Genomic DNA, 23,594 nt, shown 5'->3' with positions numbered 1-23,594 from the left:
TTACAATTATGTTAACAAATCATGCCCCCTTTTACCAAGCTCCACATGCAAATGGCCCCTCTGCCCCCTTCGCCTCATTTCATTGAATGGGGTTCCGTTGTTTCATTGCCCCCAACGCGTTGAAAAGATCACAGATATTTTAGCCTGAAAAGCCCTATACGGATTGACCATGCAATGAATGCTTCCATCAGGATGCACAGCCAACTAGTTTGCATGCCCTTTCCGAAGGACCCTATAATGCGGAATAGGTGGTTGGAGTCCGTTGGTCCCCAGTGGTGGCGAGTATACCAGTAGCTGGACAGCTGGTTATGTATCTGGTTGTGTATATTTTGATAAATGTTATCACTATCATCGCTAGCATAGCTGACGTTAGCTAGCTGGCTAACGTTAGCCTACCTCAATACAACTCAGATTTGGCTTTGAAACACGATAACATTTCAAAAGACAGTAAATAATTAATAGGAAAACCTTTTGTCATGATTGTGATGTCGCCAGATTGACTTTAGATGCAGTATAACTTTAGCCAGCTAACTAAGATTGAAGGGTCCACCGTATTTTAGCATGCTAACATTAGCATTGCTAGCTATTTTTTGACTAACTTTGCTAGTAACAGTAATGATAACATTGCCATCTCTCTCTAAAGTAAATTTGACAACAACATAATATGGCAAAGCTGTTTCCTACAAATTATGTTCATACTTTAGCAATGTCATCGTATTTCCATGCATATCTAAGTTAGTATAATTTAGATGAAACAGTCACATTAGCCTCCGTGGTGCAACCCATGTCTAGGGGGAAAAATACATATTGTGGTACTAGACAACTCATTTCTGACTACAGCAGTGTACAAACTAGCAACAAACTCAAACCAACCCAGGGATATAGCAAAACATGTCACAGTTGGTTGCATAGTGTGATAGCGTCATCGGCCTGAATCTAATACAATCCTCAGCCAGTCAGTCTACATCTGTAAAACATAGAATTACCTTCACATCTGAAGTTAAATAGAAAGGTGAATGCAGGGATCAGGTTGGTTACACCAAGCTAATCATAACCACCATGTAATCAGTGTGTTTGTGTTTGATCGATCAGTATCTTTTGATAAGGGGTCAGGTGCTGATCTACGCTGCTATGCCTACCAATGGGACGCTGGCAAAGAACTCACCTCCAGCCTCACTTCTTGTCTGCTCACTAATGGTCGTACATGGGGAGAACAGAATTAGGTAGGTTTTGTCTGACCTGTTCAAACTTCAACATATATTTGATATGTCTGTGTATCAGATATCACCTATCCCTAACTGCCATTGGCAATAGAACAATGATTGTGTGTATGCGTTCACAGATACATGAGATGCTGGCACTTAACACATGAGGTGATTACTAATGATACAGTACAGCACAAATGTCCAGTAATAGCAACACCCTTTTCATTCCATGGGTGACTGATGAACTCTGCCTCAACTCTGCTTATTTCTACAGATGGACTGGAGATGCTTTTGCCAGACGGCAGCCTCCGTCGTTTGATGGGGAGACCATAATTGTGTAGGTTTTATCTGACCTGTTCAAACTTCAAAATAGTATATCCCCTAACTGCCATTGGTAATATAACAGTGACCGTGTGTATGTGTTCACAGAAACATGTATGGAGTCAGTACATGGAGACTTGATGATGTTAGGAAGTCCAGACTGACAAATGGGCTTGATACTGATGTCGCTGAATGAAGAGAGACCTGGCATTAACATTTACTTGTATTGTCTTTTTTATTATTGAATTGAATGGTATCAGTCAATATGGGGTGGGAGAAAACCTGTGTATTCTGCACCAGGATCAGGAAACTCCTGTAGTATACAGGACACCACACAGGAAAGCATGACCACTGACATGTTTGCCAAGGCAGCCCCATTTACCAGACAAAATGCCAACAGGCACAGTATCTGTATCGGCTGGGAATAACAATGAAAGGTTCACATTGTTATATTAGCAGAACACCCTTTCTATGGTATTATGTAAAGGGTTTGTTTATTCTACATGGACCTGTTACTACATTTGAAAGTCATCAAAACACTTAGTTTAGAATCTACATAAATTCACCAAATGCATTTTTCTCATATTATTCTGTAGGCGACTGATCTAATCAAAGCTTCCTTTGGCATCTCACCATACATCTGCCTGTAGTCAACCTGCAGAAGGTTTGTTTGTTGTGATTGAGGGGGGGGGGGGGGGGGGGGGGGGGTGCTGTGGGAAAGTTTTTGACAGATGGGTGTGTCTTGATGGTGGCAAGGACACACCCAAGAAACACCCACGTCAAACCACACCCCCAAGTTTGGCTTCTGTTATGGCCGCCAGCATTTATTGAGGAGCAAGCCAAAACACTAGACCAAATCAGTGGATGCAGTTCCCCTTTAAAGACATCCTTCAGTGTTTTTTTTTAACTTGTCCTGTTGTAATATCCAAAGTATAAAGAAAGTAAAGTACACACACTAAAGGGTAAAAAAAAAAAAAAAATAGCAAATGTGTGTTTTTAAGACAACTGCAAACTTCAAGGAGTTGGTCCAATGGGAAGTCACGATGTCAACTGCCTCCCCCCTTGCTCGAGAAGCAATAGAGAACAAAATAGGAATGCCCCTCCCCCAGGTAACTGGAGTGACACTTTAAGCTATTCAAACCATAACCCAATATAAGAGTCCTTCAGTGGTTTGTTCTCCTTTGTTAGTATCATGGGCTTGTCTTCACTGGCTACCCCATATTAACTATTGTTCACATCGGTGATCATGGAACTAGCTCTCCGGGTAATAGTCTGTGAGAACAGCAGTATCAGAACTTTAAAAGCATCAGAGTCCTCCTGGCATTCATCCAGAACACCCAAATGACCACCAGTTCTCTTTTCTTATATTTACATGTTAGTCATTTAGCAGACGCTCTTATCCCGAGGGACTTACAGTTAGCTAGCTATCTTAAGATGAATGCATTATCAGCAAAGTCAGAGCTAGTAAAGGGGTGGGGAGTCAAGTGTTTAAAAAAAATTTATTCAGTCTTTTCTATATGAAGTGAACTCATCTCTTTCACCATTTCCCTCTGGCCCTCATAGCAATAAATAACACCACTTTCTCTGTTTCCCTCTCCCTTCGTCCCAGAACAGCTACTGTTCAACTGATGTATGTCTTTTACTGTGACAGGTCCTCAACCACCGGATGTAGTATCTCCTGTGATCACCCCAGGCCTCGGAAGACCTCTTCAACTACAACAGGAAGCAGTCATACGATCGGGTCACGACCCCTCTTATAACACCATGAGTCAAGCGGAGCCCACCCCGTGAGCCGGCAGGGGAAGGTTCCGGTCTCACCGAGGAGCAAGGTGCGGAAGGATCGTCAGGGGAGGAGAGGGAGACCTAGTCAGCGCGTCAGAATGAGGAAAAGAAAGGGGGAAAGAAAGAGAGAGAGAGGAGGAGGAGAGGAAACATCTGTAAGATAGCAGCCGTGTAACATCATTACACACAAGGCCCACCGGCTCACCTAACACGGCCACAGCTGGGTCTAATACAGCCTCCATCCACAGGGGAACTACTGTGTGACCCGCCATAGGCAGAACTATGTACACATCCAGCCAGGAGGCACCAGGGAGGGGATAATGGTGCTGCCTAAGCCCACAATCGAGACTCACTGGGGAAGTGTCTGTGCCAGAGCCCCAAGCTTCTGGCCTGAACACGGGGCTGACATTATGGGAGCTATTCTAATGCTTTTGTTTGACAGCACTTAATTTTTCAATTTTTTGGTTTTTGGACGAGAGGAGAGAGGCAGTGACTGAGGACTGAGAGAGGAAGTGACTGAGGACTGAGAGAGGAAGTGACTGAGGACTGAGAGAGGAAGTGACTGAGGACTGAGAGAGGAAGTGACTGAGGACTGAGAGAGGAAGTGACTGAGGACTGAGAGAGGAAGTGACTGAGGACTGAGAGAGGCAGTGACTGAGGACTGAGAGAGGAAGTGACTGAGGACTGAGAGAGGAAGTGACTGAGGAGTGTGAGAGATAGATACTGAGAAAGAGAGAGAGAGTAGTCTGCCACGTGTTGGATGTTAAAAAGACTGATTAATTTAACTGTGTTTTATTTGAACAAGCGAGTTTTACACTCTCATTAAACTCCTCTGTAGAGAATTGGTGAATGATATAACGTTGCTGTGTGATGTTGATGTATTTCTCACTGGCCTTATCACACGCCGGGTAATTCTAGAACTATCTGCTCCTTTACAGCAATAAGCATCCTTTTTAACAAATGAGCCAAGTTTCTTCTGTTGGATTTATGCCTTGCCAAACTCTGGTATTTGTCCCTGTGCCAGCTGTTTTCTTAGCTGAGGTAAATCTCGATAAATCAATAGGAGTTCATCTGCTCAGAAGACTGTGTGCTGGCCTGTCTAAAAGGCCACTTCATCTCTATTGGTTCCAGAGCATGAATCAAGCCCTCAATGAAGACGCAGCCGAGAAGTGACATTCAGATAGCAGGCTCAGTGTTCCTGAGCAATGATATGGGAAACAGAGAAGTCCCATATTTTAAAGGGGTATGGTATAGTGCTGGACCCAATATCCCAGGTATGCATCTTTTTTTTCAGGAGGTCATTTCAACTCCGACATAAAACCATTCTTCCTCTAGCACTGTCTCAATTAGGAGGATGGTCTATGTCTCTGTATGGTAAGCTGATCGGAATGCTATGTTATTTGACATGTAACCCTAGCTTCACCGCCACAGTGAACGAGGACGTTTCGAGGTGATATAGAGCAGGAGATGGGTGCAAATCATTTCTATGATCGCTCGTGTGTCATGCAGGGTAAGGCCTTGGAATTCCGTGCATTCTGGACTCTATGATTCATACTGAAAGATTTCACCTTCCGTACATTGGCAAAATGTCACATAACCTGTCGCTGGGAATGAGGTAAGACCAGTCTGAGTTCAAAATGGACTCCTTCAGATGTCTCCTCTCTATTGCAACATATTCAAAGAGTGCCTTCGTCTTCGTACTGTAGAGAAAGGATAAAGGTGCTGATTTGACCTTGTGTGCGTCAATCACTCCTCTATACTGTATGTCAGGGGCAGAGGGAGGGATTGGAGGAGGGCGGGACTGTGGCCCAGTGGGCTGTATGTATATAGGCTGGTCAAGCTGAAATCTAATGAGGAGCAGGAGAGAGCGAGAAAGTAGGAGGAGAAAACCTGCCCACAGGTTCTCGGGGCTTGAACCCAGCACGACCCCAGTGTGTTGACACAGGTTGCCCTCCTGCCCCTTTAACCCCCCCCTCCACACACACACACACTATCCCACCTCCTTACAAATCTTTGGGAATTATTGAATAGGGTCCCTCAATGATCGAGCCAAATTGTTACCCAGTTTCAGTTGCAGCATAAGGGGACAGTTATGATTCAATCCAGTTGTATCCTAATTAAATGATCAAATAAGATATGTTTCATTTTCATTCATCATGTTTGTTTTGTCAAATCAATGGGGTAATATTACAAAGAGAATGAAGGTAGACATAGAAGATGGTGAGTGTTTGATATACACTACCGTTCAGAAGTTTGGGATCACTTAGAAATGTCCTTGTTTTTGAAAGAAAAGCAATTTTTTTGTCCATTAAAATAACATCAAATTGATCAGAAATACAGGGTACAGATTTTGTTAATGTTGTAAATTACTATTGTAGCTGGAAATGGCAGATTTTTTATGGAATATCTACATGGGCGTACAGAGGCCCATTATCAGCAACCATCACTCCTTTGTTCCAATGGCACGTTGTGTTAGCTAATCCAAGTTTATAATTTTAAAAGTCTAATTGATCATTACAAAACCCTTTTGCAATTATGTTAGCACAGCTGAAAACTGTTGTTCTGATTAAAGAAGCAATAAAACTAGCCTTCTTTAGACTAGTTGAGTATCTGGAGCATCAGCATTTGTGGGTTCGATTACAGGCTCAAAATGGCTATAAACAAAGAACTTTGTTCTGAAACTCATCAGTCTATTCTTGTTCTGAGAAATGAAGGCTATTCCATACGAGAAATTGCCAAGAAACTGAAGATCTCGTACAATGCTGTGTACTACTCCCTTCACAGAACAGCGCAAACTGGCCCTAACCAGAATAGAAAGAGGAGTGGGAGGCCCCGGTGCACAACTGAGCAAGAGGACAAGTACATTAGAGTGTCTAGTTTGAGAAGCAGATGCATCACAAGTCCTCAACTGGCAGCTTCATTAAATAGTACCCGCAAAACACCAGTCTCAACGTCAACAGTGAAGAGGCAACTCTGGGATGCTGGCATTCTAGGCAGAGTTGCAAAGAAAAAGCCATATCTCAGACTGGCTAATAAAAATAAAATACTAAGATGGGCAAAAGAACACAGACACTGGACAGAGGAACTCTGCCTAGAAGGAGGAACTCTGCCCCAAACTTTTGAACGGTAGTGTAGGTTGTCTGAGATCGTATTCTTCTACTACCATCTGATCCTCTGGGACCATAGTGGTAGCTACCCACTGGGCACAGACGTCAGTTCAACGTCTAGTTTTGATTTACATTTGGTTGAGTTATCAAGTAATGTGAATTCATGGTGAAATCAACAAAAAATTTCGCCATGTCATTGGATTTAGGTAAAAAGTAGGGTGATAAAAAGGTGAAATTCCCTTACGTTGATTACTTTTTTCAAAATGTTATCAGTTTACCACTTTCCAATTTTTGGGGTTGAAGTGACGTGGAAGCAACATTGATTCAACCAGTTTTTGCCCAGTGGGTAGTATGTGAGAAGAGGCTAGCTGTGTGGCAGTCAGAAACCTCTCTTCAGGAGGTTGTTATTGGGGACCACACGGTGAGATGACATCACAGGGTCTCCGTTCAATAACAACATCTACACAACCCTCTTTGAATCGGTTTGTTGTGACTCATGTATGAGTGATGGGTCACTTGGAATAAAAGTACAATGATTGACTAGCCATGAAATTAGGTAATATTATAATTGTATGCATTTTTGAAGAATCACGAATTCACTCCACAGGAATCTTAAGATCTTAAACCATAACCCCGTCTTTTTAGAAAACGTAACTCAAGACCTGGAGTTCGAATTGGCAAAGATACAATTGCACTTATCCGGTGTATTTGACAATAAAACATATTTAAATGGCCAATTCTCCATTCCTACACAGACTACATATTTCCAGTGTGGAGATGCACATTCCTCTGTGGTGTTCCTCTGAAAGACGTTGGCCCAAAACAGTGATATACAAGCAGTCTGTCTGGGGCATCAGTGTGTCCGAACTGAGAGCACAACAGGGGCACTCCAGACCGCTCCAATCCCTCCTATGTCTCATCCTCTCCCTGACCCTCATTACTTCTTCATGTGAGAACCGTGAAGAGATGACTAAAACACAAGCATTCCCCCCAAATTAACTCCTCACTCACTAAGAATGTCAACTGACCACGGTGCTACAAATCTCTGTAGCTCTGTCTCATAAAAACAATGTCTGAACCCAGAAAATGAACTCACACAGACAGAGGAGTGTTGTCTTTCATCGCTTGCACTGGCAGTGTGTTGATGCACTATTGAAACTATGTATATTCGTAGCTTAACGTTACCGGGTTTGTGTTTTGATAATGCGGTTGGAGCCAAGGAGAGGGGCTCAGAGGAGGTTCTTCCCAGTGTGTTGGAGCCAGGGCCTGTGATGAGTGGGCACGCTGATTAGCGAGTTAGCGAGGGTGGCTACAGATGGACCCTAGCTCGCTCTGCGGTTTCAGCGCCCCGCTGTTGTAAACTGTGGGTGGGCATGGGGATAAAACACAGCCCAGGTTAAGCATTGTTTATGCTAGGTGTCTGTGGTTCAACCTTCACCACAGGGGTGTGCAGCGCCCTTATGTCTCTGTTAGCAGTAAGATGCTAAAACCACCTACATTGAAGCTAATGTCAAAGTTACCATTCAGATTTTGCCCCTCTTAGAATAAGGTAAATATTTATCTATAAAATGTAACACAAAACAACTAAGTTATTACGGCACAGGCTTGTTGCATGCTGTTGTCCCTCGTAACTCTGAGTCGTTGCGATCTTTGCCTAATCCACCTCGTCAGGGTAGTCTGCTGGAGGTCTCTGGATGGCCTCCCAGGCTGGAAGTGTGGTGTGTGTGGGGGGGGGGGGTACTCCACCTGTCTCCCTGCCCCGAGCACTGAGGGTCAGCCTAGAGCCTGAGTGGTGGTCCTCCACCCCATCAACGCTAAACAGTGTGAAACAACAAATGAACTGCACCACCACCCATGCAAATGTCAGCTACAACAAGCGCTGGCTTTACAAACGACCTGCCACACACCCAGGATCCTGTTGTGTGGTCTCATATGAAAACACACTGAGTATAACAAGCATAAGGAACACTTTCCTAATACACCCCTTCCCCCCCTTTTTGCCCTCACAACAGCCTCAACTTGTCGGGGCATGGACTCTACAAGGTGTCGAAAGCATTCCACAGGGATGTTGGCCCATGTTGACTGCCTGCAATGCAGTTGTGTCGAGTTGGCTGGAAAACCCAGCAGCGTTGCAGTTCTTGACACAAACCGGTGCGCCTGGCACCTACTACCATACCCCGTTCAAATCTTTTGTCTTGCCCATTCACCCTCTGAATGGCACACACACACAATCTATGTCTCTTAAAAATCATTCTTTGACCCGTCTCCTCCCCTTCATCTATATTTATTAATTTAACCTTTATTTAACTTCATCTACACTGATTGAAGTGGATTTAACAAGTGACATCAATAAGGAATCATATCGTTCACCTGGATTCACCCGTCATAGAAAGAGCAGGTGTTCTTAATGTTTTGTACACTCAATGTATATCCCCTTTGTCAGGATGGTCATTATCATTCAGATACCTGCCTCAATAAAGCCTCTGTGCATCTATATTGCAGTCTATTATAATAACTGTGATCTTAGATGAACACACGCCAGCAAAGCAAAGTAGCATTTGTGATATTCATCATACTTTAAATAAAGATCTCATTTGAAGTTTGCAGGGGTCCTGTGACTAGGTGTCACATTCCTGACAATGCCGTTACTGATGCTTAGAAACACAGCCATTGGTTGCCACATACTGACAGGCGGTATCAGACCAATGGTGCAACCAAGCATCCCATACCCCAAAAGTGGACCATAATAGTATTTTCATTGGCATGTGGTCTCATGTTTTGGTGATGTGTGTTGTTGTATTTTGACATGATGTGATGCCAGATAAGCATCTTACCCGGGGTCCAACATGTAATGTCAGGGTGTTCGAGTGACACGGTCACCTCCCTGAGAAGTTTGTGAAAGTGCATGCGTGCGTGTTTTGCTTGCGTGTGTGTGAGCACGAGTGAGAGTATGTGTATGAATGTGTGTCTGTCAGTGTGCTCTGTGAAAATGGTGAAATCCATTGACAGGGGAGCGGAAAAGAGGGGAGTTTAGTAGGCAATATTCTGATTCCGGAATCCTTACTCTCCCCTTGCTACCGTTCCACACATAAATCAGGGGAGCGTGACTAAACCCACCTGTAACAGGAGCCGGGCCGGCGCTCCCCCGTGGATCCAGGGACTGCGCGTCAGCATTTCAGCACGCCCTGCAGTAAGGCCCCGCCGAAGCCCCACGGGCCCCTGGAGACCCCATGAAACCAAACAGTGAGGTCAGCATTGGGCTCAGAGAGAGAGAACACAGAGAGAACACACAGAGAGAGAGAACACAGAGATCCAGGGCCAGCAGGGCCACGGCCAGAGAGACTGAACCTGGGATTAAGTCATTAAGGACAGCCATCACCTTTAGCCACCGCTGGGGATCCTCTGTGAAGCTGCTGTAAAAAGATACTCTCTATTCTCGTGTATTGATTAGCTCAGAAGCAAGGAATAATCTTGGAGGAGTGCTGGGGTTTGAATCAGATATTTTTGAGGATTTCTGCTACATTGCTAAACAACATTAAAACACACTTCATGTGTGAATTTCCGTTCGATAGATGACTGCTTCGGTGGAAGAACAAAATAGTAAAAGAGGTTGTGAACGTGCTGAGAATTAGGCTTTTCCATTGTCTCTCCTCTGCACCCTGTACTGCACCCAGTATTCACTATCATAGCAGTCCTATTATCACCTGTCCATATAATTCCTTGTCCATTTTCCTACACACCCTCCTGCACTTAAATTGTACACAGGTATGTAACACTATATCTAATAACATCCACCACAGTAACACTAGAGCTTTTACAGTATTAAAACAGGTGGGGGTGACATCCAGGATGAGTGGAATGTGTTTGTGTGTGTCTCTAGGACACCTAAGAGATGGGATACTGATCCATCCTATCCTCCTCTTGTATGTTTTCAGACTTGTTTACAAGAGGTCCTTCCTGCAGCACGTGGAGAACCTGTCTGCCAACAACAACAACACCCACCATCCAGGAGAACCTGTCTGCCAACAACAACACTCACCATCAGGGAGGAATGCCTACCATGCCTGCTGCAGTTGGCCCTGGCTACAGCACAGCATACCTCCCAGACACACACGCGGTCAGACAGACGGCCGGACGGACAGACGGACACACCGCCAGTGCAGGCAAGCACACACATGCAAGCACGCACACACACACACATACATACACACACTCCCCTCACTCACTCGCCACACCATCATCAATACCCAATTACCACGTCCTGTGTTTGGACAGTAAAGTTAGATCATGCAGGTTGGCTCCCTAGGCCCTTCCAGAGCAACCTGTTGAGTGTAATTCATGTGAGTGTCAAATGTGGGAATCCAGGGATACTCTTACTATTGGTGGACCACACATCTGGATGGGCTGGGCTTCAGCACTTAGCCATTTATCACCATTATATGGATCAATTATAACTCAGATTACATTTATAGCCATCACAAGGTAGAGCAGGCCCATATACCAGACTTTTTAGACAGGGATTTAGAGGGATGAACATCTTAGTGCAGGGTCATTTATACTTATAGACGAGTTGGTTGTTTAGCAACAAAACCGACGTGTGCGCAAGCAACATAACTGTAGGGCAAAACAGACAGGGTTGGCTTAGAATGTTGACAGCATGTAAACAATATTTAGTCTCCAATGTTTTTTGAAAACATAAATATATATGCACAATGAGCACTTGTTGTCTCTCAAATACATCGTTACAGTTGTTGGTTAGAGAGCCAACACATTTTTGCAATATTAGCATTGACATGAAATCAGTGAAAACCCCTCAAAACAAGACATAGTATCAAGAACAAGATGAAACGAGCCACGTACAATTCCCCACATGGCAGTTTTTTTGTCATTGTTGCTAGCAGTCTGGCCATCTAGAATCATAACAACACACAGACTTCTGCCCCATTGAGGTGTGTGGATTGTTTTTGTGACGTTGTCAGCTAACCCACCTATTGGGAACTGGTCACATGTCATAGAGAGACAAATACATCTATAAATCATGGTAAAAGTGAATAATTAACTTCCTCGTTTGATCTTCATGTACCCTGAGTGGAGTACCCTGAGTGGAGTACCCTGAATGGAATACCCTGAGTGGAGTACCCTGAGTGGAGTACCCTGAGTGGAGTACCCTGAGTGGGGTACCCTGAGTGGGGTACCCTGAGTGAAAAAAAAAAAAAAAAGGTTTTCTGTTTCAAAGACTTCCAACACTGCTTTAGGAGACATGACTTTGTTCTTTACCAACAGTGGCTTTATGGCTATCATATTCTAGCATCCATTCAACTAAAGCCTCATTGCCCTAGTAGCTGTTGTTTTAATGACATGGACCCGATATAACCAATTACACAAGACAGCGGTAGCCCTCTCCTCAGTCTTTAACACTGACATTTGTCAATATCCTATTAGTTTCTCTTGGAGCCTTTATTCTACAAAGCCTGTTGTTGCTTTATATCCCATGCCTACATTAGGGCTGATTTTCATTGTAACCAAAACGGTATACTGGGTTACTGACTTCTAGAAAAACTAATATTGGGGGCCATTGTCTCTGGGTTGCTGTGGCGACCGTCACACTTTCTCTGGTGATTGGATTTATTTTGGTCTTATCACTGGCTACATCACTAATTCCCCCCGGCAGAGTGATATTAATGATAGCAATGTCTCACCAGATCATTTACAGCCGTTTACATTGAAGCACACTGCTACAAAGCACGCAAGTGTCATTAAAGTGCTCTGCTGATGCCCTTTGTTTTGATTACAAACCAATTCTCTCAGCCATGTATGGTTTGAGAAAAATGTCTCTCATAAACTTTCTCAGTACTGGTTATGACATATAGTAGTTATACAGTGGGGAGAACAAGTATTTGATACACTGCCGATTTTGCAGGTTTTCCTACTTACAAAGCATGTAGAGGTCTGTAATTTTTATCATAGGTACACTTCAACTGTGAGAGACGGAATCTAAAACAAAAATCCAGAAAATCACATTGTATGATTTTTAAATAATTAATTTGCATTTTATTGCATGACATAAGTATTTGATCACCTACCAACCAGTAAGAATTCCGGCTCTCACAGACCTGTTAGTTTTTCTTTAAGAAGCCCTCCTGTTCTCCACTCATTACCTGTATTAACTGCACCTGTTTGAACTCGTTACCTGTATAAAAGACACCTGTCCACACACAATCAAACAGATTCCAACCTCTCCACAATGGCCAAGACCAGAGAGCTGTGTAAGGACATCAGGGATAAAATTGTAGACCTGCACAAGGCTGGGATGGGCTACAGGACAATAGGCAAGCAGCTTGGTGAGAAGGAAACAACTGTTGGCGCAATTATTAGAAAATGGAAGAAGTTCAAGATGACGGTCAATCACCCTCGGTCTGGGGCTCCATGCAAGATTTCACCTCGTGGGGCATCAATGATCATGAGGAAGGTGAGGGATCAGCCCAGAACTACACGGCAGGACCTGGTCAATGACCTGAAGAGAGCTGGGACCACAGTCTCAAAGAAAACCATTAGTAACACACTACGCCGTCATGGATTAAAATCCTGCAGCGCACGCAAGGTCCCCCTGCTTAAGCCAGTGCATGTCCAGGCCTGTCTGAAGTTTGCCAATGACCATCTGGATGATCCAGAGGAGGAATGGGAGAAGGTCATGTGGTCTGATGAGACAAAAATAGAGCTTTTTGGTCTAACTCCACTCGCCGTGTTTGGAGGAAGAAGAAGTATGAGTACAACCCCAAGAACACCATCCCAACCGTGAAGCATGGAGGTGGAAACATCATTCTTTGGGGATGCTTTTCTGCAAAGGGGACAGGACGACTGCACCGTATTGAGGGGAGGATGGATGGGGCCATGTATCGCGAGATCTTGGCCAACAACCTCCTTCCCTCAGTAAGAGCATTGAAGATGGGTCGTGGCTGGGTCTTCCAGCATGACAACGACACGAAGCACACAGCCATGGCAACTAAGGAGTGGCTCCGTAAGAAGCATCTCAAGGTCCTGGAGTGGCCTAGCCAGTCTCCAGACCTGAACCCAATAGAAAATCTTTGGAGGGAGCTGAAAGTCCGTATTGCCCAGCGACAGCCCCGAAACCTGAAGGATCTGGAGAAGATCTGTAGGGAGGAGTGGGCCAAAATCCCTGCTGCAGTGTGTGCAAACCTAGTCAAGAACTACAGGAAACGTATGATCTCTGTAATTGCAAACAAAGGTTTCTGTACCAAATATTAAGTTCTGCTTTTCTGATGTATCAAATACTTATGTCATGCAATAAAATGCAAATTAATTACTTAAAAATCATACAATGTGATTTTCTGGATTTTTGTTTTAGATTCCGTCTCTCATAGTTGAAGTGTACCTATGATAAAAATTACAGACCTCTACATGCTTTGTAAGTAGGAAAACCTGCAAAATCGGCAGTGTATCAAATACTTGTTCTCCCCACTGTATGTGCTTTACACATATCGTCTCAACTGTAAGAGAGGCCAGGGTGGGGGTAGGGGGTTAACGTCTTGCCCCTCTGTCCAGATAAGGCGTCTCATCTGGGGGTCAAGACCAGCACCCAATGACCACCCCTCTAAGTCCCCATGAGTGACCGTGTCTGGATACACACAAGCCACTGGCTAACACCCACAATCCATCACTCCGCTGAATGAGGACAGAATCAATCACCAAGGAATGTGATTTGTCCATACTAAATCAGTATTGTTTGTCAAGTGACAAGCTGTTGAGTCCTGTCCACACTGTCGAAGGAGACATAACCTGTGATGTGGATTGTCAAAAGACATGTAACACATGTCCTCCTCTCGTCCTCCGTCCAGTAGCCTGTTCTGTTCTGTTGCTTGTTATTGTTAGCCTCCATCTTCAGGGAACAACTCTATGAGCCAGTCCGTCAGTAACACACCGTTTGTGTGGGTCCGTGATGATCGGTCCGTGGCCAGGTTGCAACACTCTCATGATACCGCCTCATAATGTAATGCTGTGACTGTGAGGGTCATAGAGAGTTAGCTAGCAGCATGTGGAGCCTGCGCTAGCCTCTCTCCCTCGCTAATTGATGCACTTCAGCCGCTGGGCTCTTTGAACTGAATCCCCCTCGTCCACCCGGCAGAATGCAGATGGCATCATTATTTCCCCCTCTGCTTTGAAACTCAAGCCCCCGATGATGACCCAGAGCTCTCGGCGCTGCCACGGCCGCCAGTGAGAAGACCCGTCTGTTTGCTTTGCATTAAGAAACAGTGTGCCCTGGCCCCGCGTCGCTGGCTGCGCCACTGTTGTTGCTTTCTAAGTACACTTGACACGGGTCTGTGTTTGAGGGAGCCAGGCTCCGGGGCTTAGGATTGTTGTTGGGAAGAGATGCTATCATCAGTAGCCACAGACGGGGCAGTAGCCCTGAGAGTCCTGGGGGACGCTGCATCATAGCTGGGTTGGGTCAGGGAGGAGAGGCCATGTTTGTGTAGTGCTTTAGCCCCTGTGTGATAGCAGAGATGACTGGCGGTACTCCAGGTCTGGCTCCACTCTCTCGTATGAGCTGGGCAGGGCAGCTGTTAGACCATAATCCTGCCTATTCCCCTCCATTCAGACAAAGAACCAGCATTAGGCTTTAAGACGATTCCCCACACAACTGCAACCTGGTAATCTGTGCAGACAGTATCTGAGAGGACCGATTCCCCTCCTGAGCCTCGTAAGGGGACAGACGGACAGAGGTTTTAACTGTGGTGAAATGGCTTGAGGCCATTTAGAAGAGGAGAGAGCGGACTTCTACAAACATGACCTTCTGTCAATGTGAAGCGCTACAACCAACGTGTCTCCGGTTTCTGTCTCCCCTGGCAACGTGAGGACAACGTATTTTAATGACAATACCTCACGGGACAGGTTTGTGATACCGTTGATGATGTATTTGAATTATGAAACTAGGAATCTGTAAACGGTCAATGGATGAAGAGGATAGAAGGTGTATTTAAACATTATAACATCTAACTTCTACCTCACACATCCTGGTTTACATACTGTATCCTCATTGTGAGATGGGGCCTCTTTCCCAAACATTAACGAGCCTAGTCACCAAGCCGATGTGGCTGATGACCTGGAGGTCAAAGGTTCATGACCCCAGGTGAGGCACTGTCATCGTGTCCATGACCAGGCTACTTAACCTCTCATTGGCCAAGTCAAATCCCAGGTGTGACCGTGTGAGACTGCTGGGTAATATACGGTGTGTCAGTCACGCTGGGTTCTGGCATCCTCTAAAACAGCCCAATGATTGTGTAGTCTGTCTGAGTCAGGAGGTTCGGTCAAGCAGGGAGACAGGGGTTGGCGAGGGATGAAGTCCCCAAAGTTCATGTTAATTTTTAAGCCTGGTTATGACCCCTGTGTCAGCACCCCTCTGGATCTCTCCTTCTCACTAACTAACTGACATTCAGAGAACATACAGACCACGTGGAAACATCTTGTTAATGCCCTGACCAGCATGGGCATAAAGAGAGGGAGAGAGAGAGGGAGTGGGGAGGGAGGGTAGGGCCAATACAGAGACAGTATGGGAGAGAGAGAGACAGGGAAAGAGAAGGGAGAGAGGGAGAGCGAGAGAGAGCGGATTGGACCAATGCGGAAAAAGAGAGAGAGCGTATTGGACCAACGCAGAGTGTAAACGTCCCACCTAAATCATTAGTTGAGCTCTCTGCAGATTTCTCATAAATTTCCAAATTAGCTGGAATGTGCTAACAGGCCCAGCTCTGGGTATTGTCATGTGTATTTATATCCTCCTGTAAGGCAATCTCCTCCATGTCTTTGGTGAGGTCTAATACTGGGCTTATTGACCATGTTGCATAAGGAGGAAGAGGACAGCAGCACGAGGTTACTGTTAACAGCTCAACAAATACACTAGAATATTCCAGTAACGTGACCTGGTGAAAGGGAAGCATGACTTGACGGTTGAAAGTCTCACATCACTTTGAGGAAAGTGTGAAAATGTGAGTGCGTCCCTTAAGTAACAGTCATGTTTTCCTGTTATATGATATTCTCTCTCAGTACTCTGGGCATGTAGTGGGGGCTTTCCTGACATGTCGAGGAAGAGGCTTGTTGATGTACCTGGTCAATTATTAACCTCTGAAGAAGATGGAGTCTCTGAATGCCATGCGAGGTGAGCATTTCCCTGTACACAACACACCGCACTGTAGGTTAAAGTTTATCATAGGTCAGAGAGGGGCCCTGAAGCCAAGTAAATCACACCTCCAAACACTGACAGACCAGGAGTAAGGTGACGTTGCCCATAGACACTGATCTTGTTTTTTTTCACTCAGTTTTGCATTTCCCCCACTATGGGTTAAGGTTAGGATTGGGGGAGGGGTAGTTGATCCTAGATCTGTATCTAGAGGAAACTTCACTCCGGAGCGACTGAACAACAGTCAACTCTGAACTCACTACATTATCTCTGTTACGTCGAGTGATGCAACACCATGCTCAGTTACAGGGCAGTTATTGGATTTTTACTCCAGAAATAGTCATTTGACTGATTGAGGTTGAACTACAGGAGCTAAACCACCTAAAACGTCACAATGTCATCAGTTCAGAAACACAGCTTTGTAACCTTTTCACATTCTTTTCCTCTGATGGCACCTGGACTCCTGTGCTAATGTGTCATGGCACTATAATTAGATTTTCTTCAGGTCAATTCACATCCTTATCATGTCAGCATATTCCATATTCACATGCCCGATTGGTCTCCAGTGTTCTGTGTTTTAAATGTTGAGTTCACGCTGAAGATTTATTGACTTGATCGCCCCTGTTGCTTCTCTGGGTCTTGAGATTCCTGCAGTGCCTCTCGACTCCTCTCTGTATCCGTCCCCCTTCACCAGGAAAGCTAGACCCTCCCTGCGCTTTGGGTTTCTTGGCAGGGTATCCCGTGATTCTCCCTGACAGCTGAAACGTCACCCCCTTGACACTGGCGGCGATTTATGGGCATTTGCAGGATACACAGTAGCCCTGGGGAGAGCAGGACACCGGGGTGACACCACAGTGCCAGGCCTGAGAGGATCAAGTCCCTATCTACACCATCATCATCAGCTAGCAGAGAACTCTGTCTGACACCATTTTGTCTGTGATAGACAATGAGAGGAGACTATGGAGAGAACTCAGACCTTTATGGAGGCTAAGGAAGTATCTCCTGTCCTCTCCAGCAACCAAGCACATCTGTCCCATCCTGACTGTTGCACAACTAACTGAACCTTCATTATAGCACTGAAACGGGTCTGTGTCCCATTATCCGCACTTGCATACTACAGTGTGTGAACCAATATCTTAGATGTCTCATCTAGCTATCTTAAGATGAATGCACTAACTGTAAGTCGTTCTGGATAAGAGCATCTGCTAAATGACTAAAATGTCAATGTGAAGTCATCTACAGGGTCTGAACACTGTTTTTATTCACCCCACTATCTGGAACCAGCTCAGCAAGAGATCTTTGTTTATTGTCTTTGCATGTACATTGATAAAGGATACTAGAGTCTCGTGGCTCAACTAACATCATGTTGATTGAAACTCCTAGTTGTGTTTCGGATGTGGGAATTGTGATTTGTTTTTGTTTTTCTAGAATGGAAATGTCACACAGTGTCACACAACCCAAAAAGTAACTTTTATTAAGGCCTCCCAAGTGGCGCTATCCCAGGCGGTAACGCAGCCAGCCGCGACTGGGAAACGGATGAGGCGGCACACAATTGGCCCAGCGTCGTCCGGGTTAGGGGAAGATTTGACCGGCCGGGATGTCCTTGTCCTTGTCCCACCGCGCTCTAGCGACTCCTTGTGGCGGGCCGGGCGCAGGCCCGCTAACTTTGGTCGCCAGCTGTACGGCGTTTCCTCCGACACATTGGTGCGGCTGGCTTCCGGGTTAAGCGAGCAGTGTGTCAGTGCGGTTTGGCAGGGTTGTGTTTCGGAGGACGCTTGGCTCTTGATCTTCGCCTCTCCCGGGTCCGTAGGGGAGTTGCAACGATGAGACAAGACTAACTACCAATTGGGGAGAAAAATGGGGTAAAAGTCAAATCATGATTTGTATAGTAATTAACAGTCAAATGAATGATGTGAAATGTGAAATTATGTGGAATCAGCAAATCTGCCCAAGCTGAAAAGTACGTCCTGCTTTTACAAAATGTGGTTTCCAAAGTGGTATTATTGTGTGCAGTCAGGAACCAACATGATCTGGTGATCTGTCAGCAAGAAACCAATCAAATCTATATTTGCTTCCACATGTGACTGCTCCCCCAGACCCTTGTAAACAAGACGGAATGGGCATACATGTCATGAAATGCTCACCATATACTGTATACCCAGTGATCGAGACGACAGCGCTTCCTCTACTACTTACTGTTGAAAAGTATCACGTCTTCATTTACATAATTAACTTTCACATCTTCACTACCTCTGAAATTGAGTTAATTTCATCCACACAATCCATTCTCCTCCTATATACATACTTATCATCTATTGTGAAGTGGATCTGCAGCTTCTCCTTGACCATGGCCTTCAGCTCAGACTCCCTGGGGTTGTGTGAAAGAAGACCTGACTGCAGTAGAATAGTCCCATTGAACAGGCCAGGACCAACCGGCCTATTGTCCTGGATGGGCAGCTGCTGATCCCAGGAGGATGTTGGAATGATCAACAAACCCCGAAACCCCAGCAGGATTAGGAGCGCTCCCTAAAGTGTCAGTTACTGGGAGGGATGAGTACATTTACAGTCTGGAACAGAGCTGTAGAACAATAGAATAGTGTAGAGGATGAGGCATGGATTGATGGAGGGTCACGGATACAATATGTAGAAGAAATTGTATATTTGAGGGGCAATATTTCAATAGAAATCTACTTTCATTTGGGTAATTTACGTCAGGGATATTTTATCCAAGTGGGTTTAGAAGAGATGACTTGACATGGGCCAGAGAGATGTGTCACTGACTGACACAGGTATTCCAGAGCCAGAGTGTGACATCCATGGGACATCCATAAGGTTTAACCAAGAGTGGTTGCATAACAGTATAGTACACACTGATCTGGAACATACTCAATGCACTGCTTATCATACAGTATGATATTACACACACACACACACACACACACACACACACACACACACACACACGCACACACACACATAATAGTTTCATGAATGTTCAGTTAACCCCAACCCTAATACTATAAATGGTAAACAGTGGCCAAAAGGGTGACAAAAATGTACTTGGCTAATTTCTTGGCACATGACATGGATGCCATACCTCCAGGCAGAAACAGGAGCCCTCAGCGACCACTAGTACCAGCTGAGAGAAGCAGACTTTGCCGATCGTAGAGAAAAATGTCAAAGGCCACATAGCACCACTGAGAAGGCTTTCATCTATTTTATGGATTTAAGATGAATGAGTCCCAGATCTATTTATACCACCTAGATACCACATGTGTCATTTTGACTGCACATTCATATCTATTTATGATTGGACATGCCACAAGTTACAGTTGCACTTAACCATTCTCACTGTCTAGGATATGTTTCTTTGAAATGTAATAGGCTATGCTGTAGAATTTCAGAATTGGGGTTAAAAGTAGAACATTTTTGATAAGACAAGTCAACAAGAACAAATATACTTTATTATTACTATACATTAAGAACATAACGTTTTTGGAACTTTGCAAGTCAGTTGAGGGCCAATATTTGTTTCCCGCTTAGGGGAGCCAACTTCTTGGGGAGGGCCTGAACATTACATTGACATTTATCTTGCAGTTCGAAAAGTTGAGATGGGCACCGGTACAGTATGTTACCATTTCACTGTGAAACAGATATTGAAAACACCTGTCATAAGTTTGAAGTGACGTTTTAACTTTCATTGAGAGGTGTTAACGCTTATTTATTTTCTACACAAACTCGCTTGGTAGTAAAAAAAACCATTGAGAAAAAAAGGTTGATGCACTGCGACAGCTAAGCGTTGGATAGAGTTTCACATTCTATATATAAGCCTGGTGACTTGTGTCACTGGGCTATTTAAATGCCATGCAGTGTCCCACTGTCAAAACATAGGCCGTGCGAGGGTACAACAGTATGGTGGACCTCTTTGACACCAACACTTATTCCTTCAACGATCTGCGCTATCTCGAGGGAGATCATGGACCACTGCAGCACTTGGACATGGCGGGGGTGTCCCCTTTGTACCACGGGAATGACAGCCCGTTGTCACCTGGGGGGGATCCGTCCGAGACTGGATGTGACAGCAGCGGAGAGGAGCATGTCCTCGCACCCCCGGGTCTTCAGCCGCACTGCGAGGGACAGTGTCTCATCTGGGCTTGTAAAGTTTGTAAAAGAAAGTCTGCACCGACCGACAGGCGCAAAGCGGCCACTCTCAGGGAAAGAAGGCGGCTCAAGAAGATCAATGAAGCATTCGATGCGTTGAAGAAAAAGACCGTGCCCAATCCAAACCAGCGGCTGCCCAAAGTGGAGATTTTACGCAGCGCCATAAACTACATCGAGCAATTGCAGGACCTGTTGCATACACTGGATGAGCAAGAAAAAACGCCCCAAAATGGCTCATATAACTATAACGTGAAAGAACACCGTGTAAGCTTCATTTGAGAAATATTTGTATCTGCATTTTTTATGTCACTTTATGCGTACAATAATTGGCTTTACACTTAAAGGGAAAATTGCCATAATGAGAAATATCTTACTGTGCATTATACTTGTAGGCTTACTACTTTGTATAATAACACGTGTGTTAGTTGACACTTAAGCTAATACATGTGTGTGTACATGAAGGCGTCCAATAAGGAGTACCATTGGAAGAAGAACTGTCAAAACTGGCAGACCTCAGCTGATCATTCCAATGCACCAATGACGAATCAGAGAGAAGGTTGGAACCAATTATGAATAGTAAATTAGATCTAAATTGCTATTTTGCAACTCGTCAACTGATTGTACATCTTATATATTTGATTTCTGTATTTCAGGCTTCACGGAGTCTTCAGCGTCCACCAGCCTTCTTCGCCTGTCATCAATCGTTGACAGTATCTCAAGTGAAGAGAAACCGACTTGCAACGAAGAAGTCTCAGAAAAATAATGCTTGATTTATTGGGATTTTGTAGCCTGTATAAGCGACGTCAGCATTTCATATTTCCATTGTCTATTTCGAAATTATGTTCACTTCTTTATTAATATGTTTTAGTTTCCATTTACTTATATTCATTTGTACAAATTAACGGGCATTTTGTAGTCACTGTTTTCTTTTAAATTGTATGAATGGTCAATATTTTATTTCTAAAGTATGACAACAATAGAACTATAATCTTTTATTTCCAAATGGACATTTGATAATTGTAAATATTTTATAATATATTAACAACTTAATTTATTTTACATATAAAAGGCAGAAACACAACCTCAAGAGATTCATTGTTGTATTTGAGTATTTCTATATGAACTGACCAACAAATAAATTGTAAGCATTGTATCTTACACGGGATCTACATGTTTTGTTTTGTTCATCACTAACTATGCACTTCATTATATATTTTAAATACTTGTCAGGTATTTTAAGAAAAATTCAGTTTTTACACATTTTGATATAATTACAAATTACATTTTATACAATATATATCCTTGACACATATAGTATAATATAGTATCATGAAAACCATGCATTTAAAACCTCAGGTATTAATTTTTGAATTATCCTATGTTGTACCAGTTTTTTAATTAGACTAGACTCACTCCAAATACTATAGTTTAATGTATGTTTGTATGGGTACTTAATGTAGGTCATACTGTGTTCAACCTATTTTCAGGTCATTTCATTCTTATTATGTGACAAACTTTCAGCAATAGCTTTCAGGTCTCATAATGATATCCGAGGATATCCCTAATGTCCCCACTAACCCAATTGATCATATGGAATTTGAATAGAGATATGACACTGTACATGCAAGCATCAGCCACAAGTTCCCCCAGTATTCATGGGTATTAGAAGACCATAAAACCCAACGGGACCTGAAATAGCCTGGGCTCCTTTCTTTGTTCCAGCTGGCAGAGAGCTAGCCTGGTCCACTTCAGTAGCGTTACATTTACGTTTTAGTCATTTAGCAGACGCTCTTATCCAGAGCGAATTACAACTATTGTGCTCATTTTAGGATAGCTAGGTGATCGGAAAATAATGTATTTTTAAAAATATATATTATTAAATATTATTACTATTATTATCATTATTTTGTCACCTCTAAACTCAGATATGCTTCGCCATGGAAACTTGGTCAGGAGGCAATGGTGCAGACAGCTATTAGGTCCTAATTCATGATCACTTGTTTGATCATGCACATTAGCACAATGTTTACACATAGTTTATAAGGGACTCCCTGAATGTATGTTTGATAGGATGATCTCTTTCTCCTACATGTGTTGACTTGGGGAGTGCTACTTGTTTATGATCCCACAGTGCATTGCTGTGCTGACCTATCCCTGCATCACAGTGAGCACTGCTCCTCTCCCTCTCAGATCTCTGTGGCTGACACACTGACCCTGCTGACCCCTGTGTGTCCAGCCTGGTGTCATAGACTAGTCATAACATAATGTTAGCCACAACAAATTGGAATTTGTAACATATCATAAGAATTGTACATTCAAAACATATTGTACGAATTGCAATTTGTAACATATCATACGAAATGTAATTCGTAAAATATCATACGAATTGTAATTTGTAACATATAATAAGAAATGGATGATGAACATCCAGAAATTAATACATGTCATGCCAAAAGTAAAATATCATCCTAATTTCAGCTTCCCAGATTTTTGTTTACTATGTTACGTCCACCCCTGATTCCAGGTTATTTTGTCTGCCTTTCCCTCAGCCCTCATACAAATGTAAGCACACACACACACACACACACACACACACACACACACACACACACACACACACACACACACACACACACACACACACACACACACACACACACACACACACACACACACACACACACACACACACACACACACACACACTGACTCATGACCCCCAAGCACACACACAATTTATTAGTGACTCATCCAACAGTCATTTGAAAAAGAGGCCATAGTAGAGGTGCACTAGGGTCTCTGTGCTGTGTTGTTTTTGTATTGCCGCTG

The 23,594-nt window shown here is 43.9% G+C and overlaps 1 protein-coding gene and 1 long non-coding RNA gene across 3 annotated transcripts; both read left to right on the top strand.

The window, feature by feature from the left end:
- The first annotated feature begins 105 nt into the window (after positions 1 to 105).
- On the top strand, positions 106 to 5,443 carry LOC139533933 (uncharacterized). 2 transcript variants are annotated; one of them, XR_011666889.1, is made up of 4 exons: positions 106 to 1,223; positions 1,343 to 1,373; positions 1,480 to 1,542; positions 3,178 to 5,443. It is a non-coding gene; the product is annotated as an uncharacterized lncRNA (long non-coding RNA). The 2 variants fall into 2 exon arrangements; XR_011666890.1 differs by lacking the exon at positions 1,343 to 1,373.
- A 15,009-nt stretch (positions 5,444 to 20,452) lies between these two features.
- Positions 20,453 to 21,923, top strand: LOC139533411 (myogenic factor 6-like). The gene is made up of 3 exons (XM_071331447.1): positions 20,453 to 21,029; positions 21,228 to 21,321; positions 21,419 to 21,923. Exons 1-3 carry the CDS (start codon positions 20,517 to 20,519, stop codon positions 21,526 to 21,528), a joined length of 717 nt encoding a protein of 238 aa, XP_071187548.1. The 5' UTR covers positions 20,453 to 20,516; the 3' UTR covers positions 21,529 to 21,923.
- The last annotated feature ends 1,671 nt before the right edge of the window (positions 21,924 to 23,594 follow it).

The sequence above is a fragment of the Salvelinus alpinus genome, chromosome 11 (genome assembly GCF_045679555.1).
Source record: "Salvelinus alpinus chromosome 11, SLU_Salpinus.1, whole genome shotgun sequence".
Classification (NCBI taxonomy): domain Eukaryota; kingdom Metazoa; phylum Chordata; class Actinopteri; order Salmoniformes; family Salmonidae; genus Salvelinus; species Salvelinus alpinus.
The sequence above is the reverse complement of the archived record's forward strand: the minus strand, read 5'-3'. Positions and strand labels throughout refer to the sequence as shown.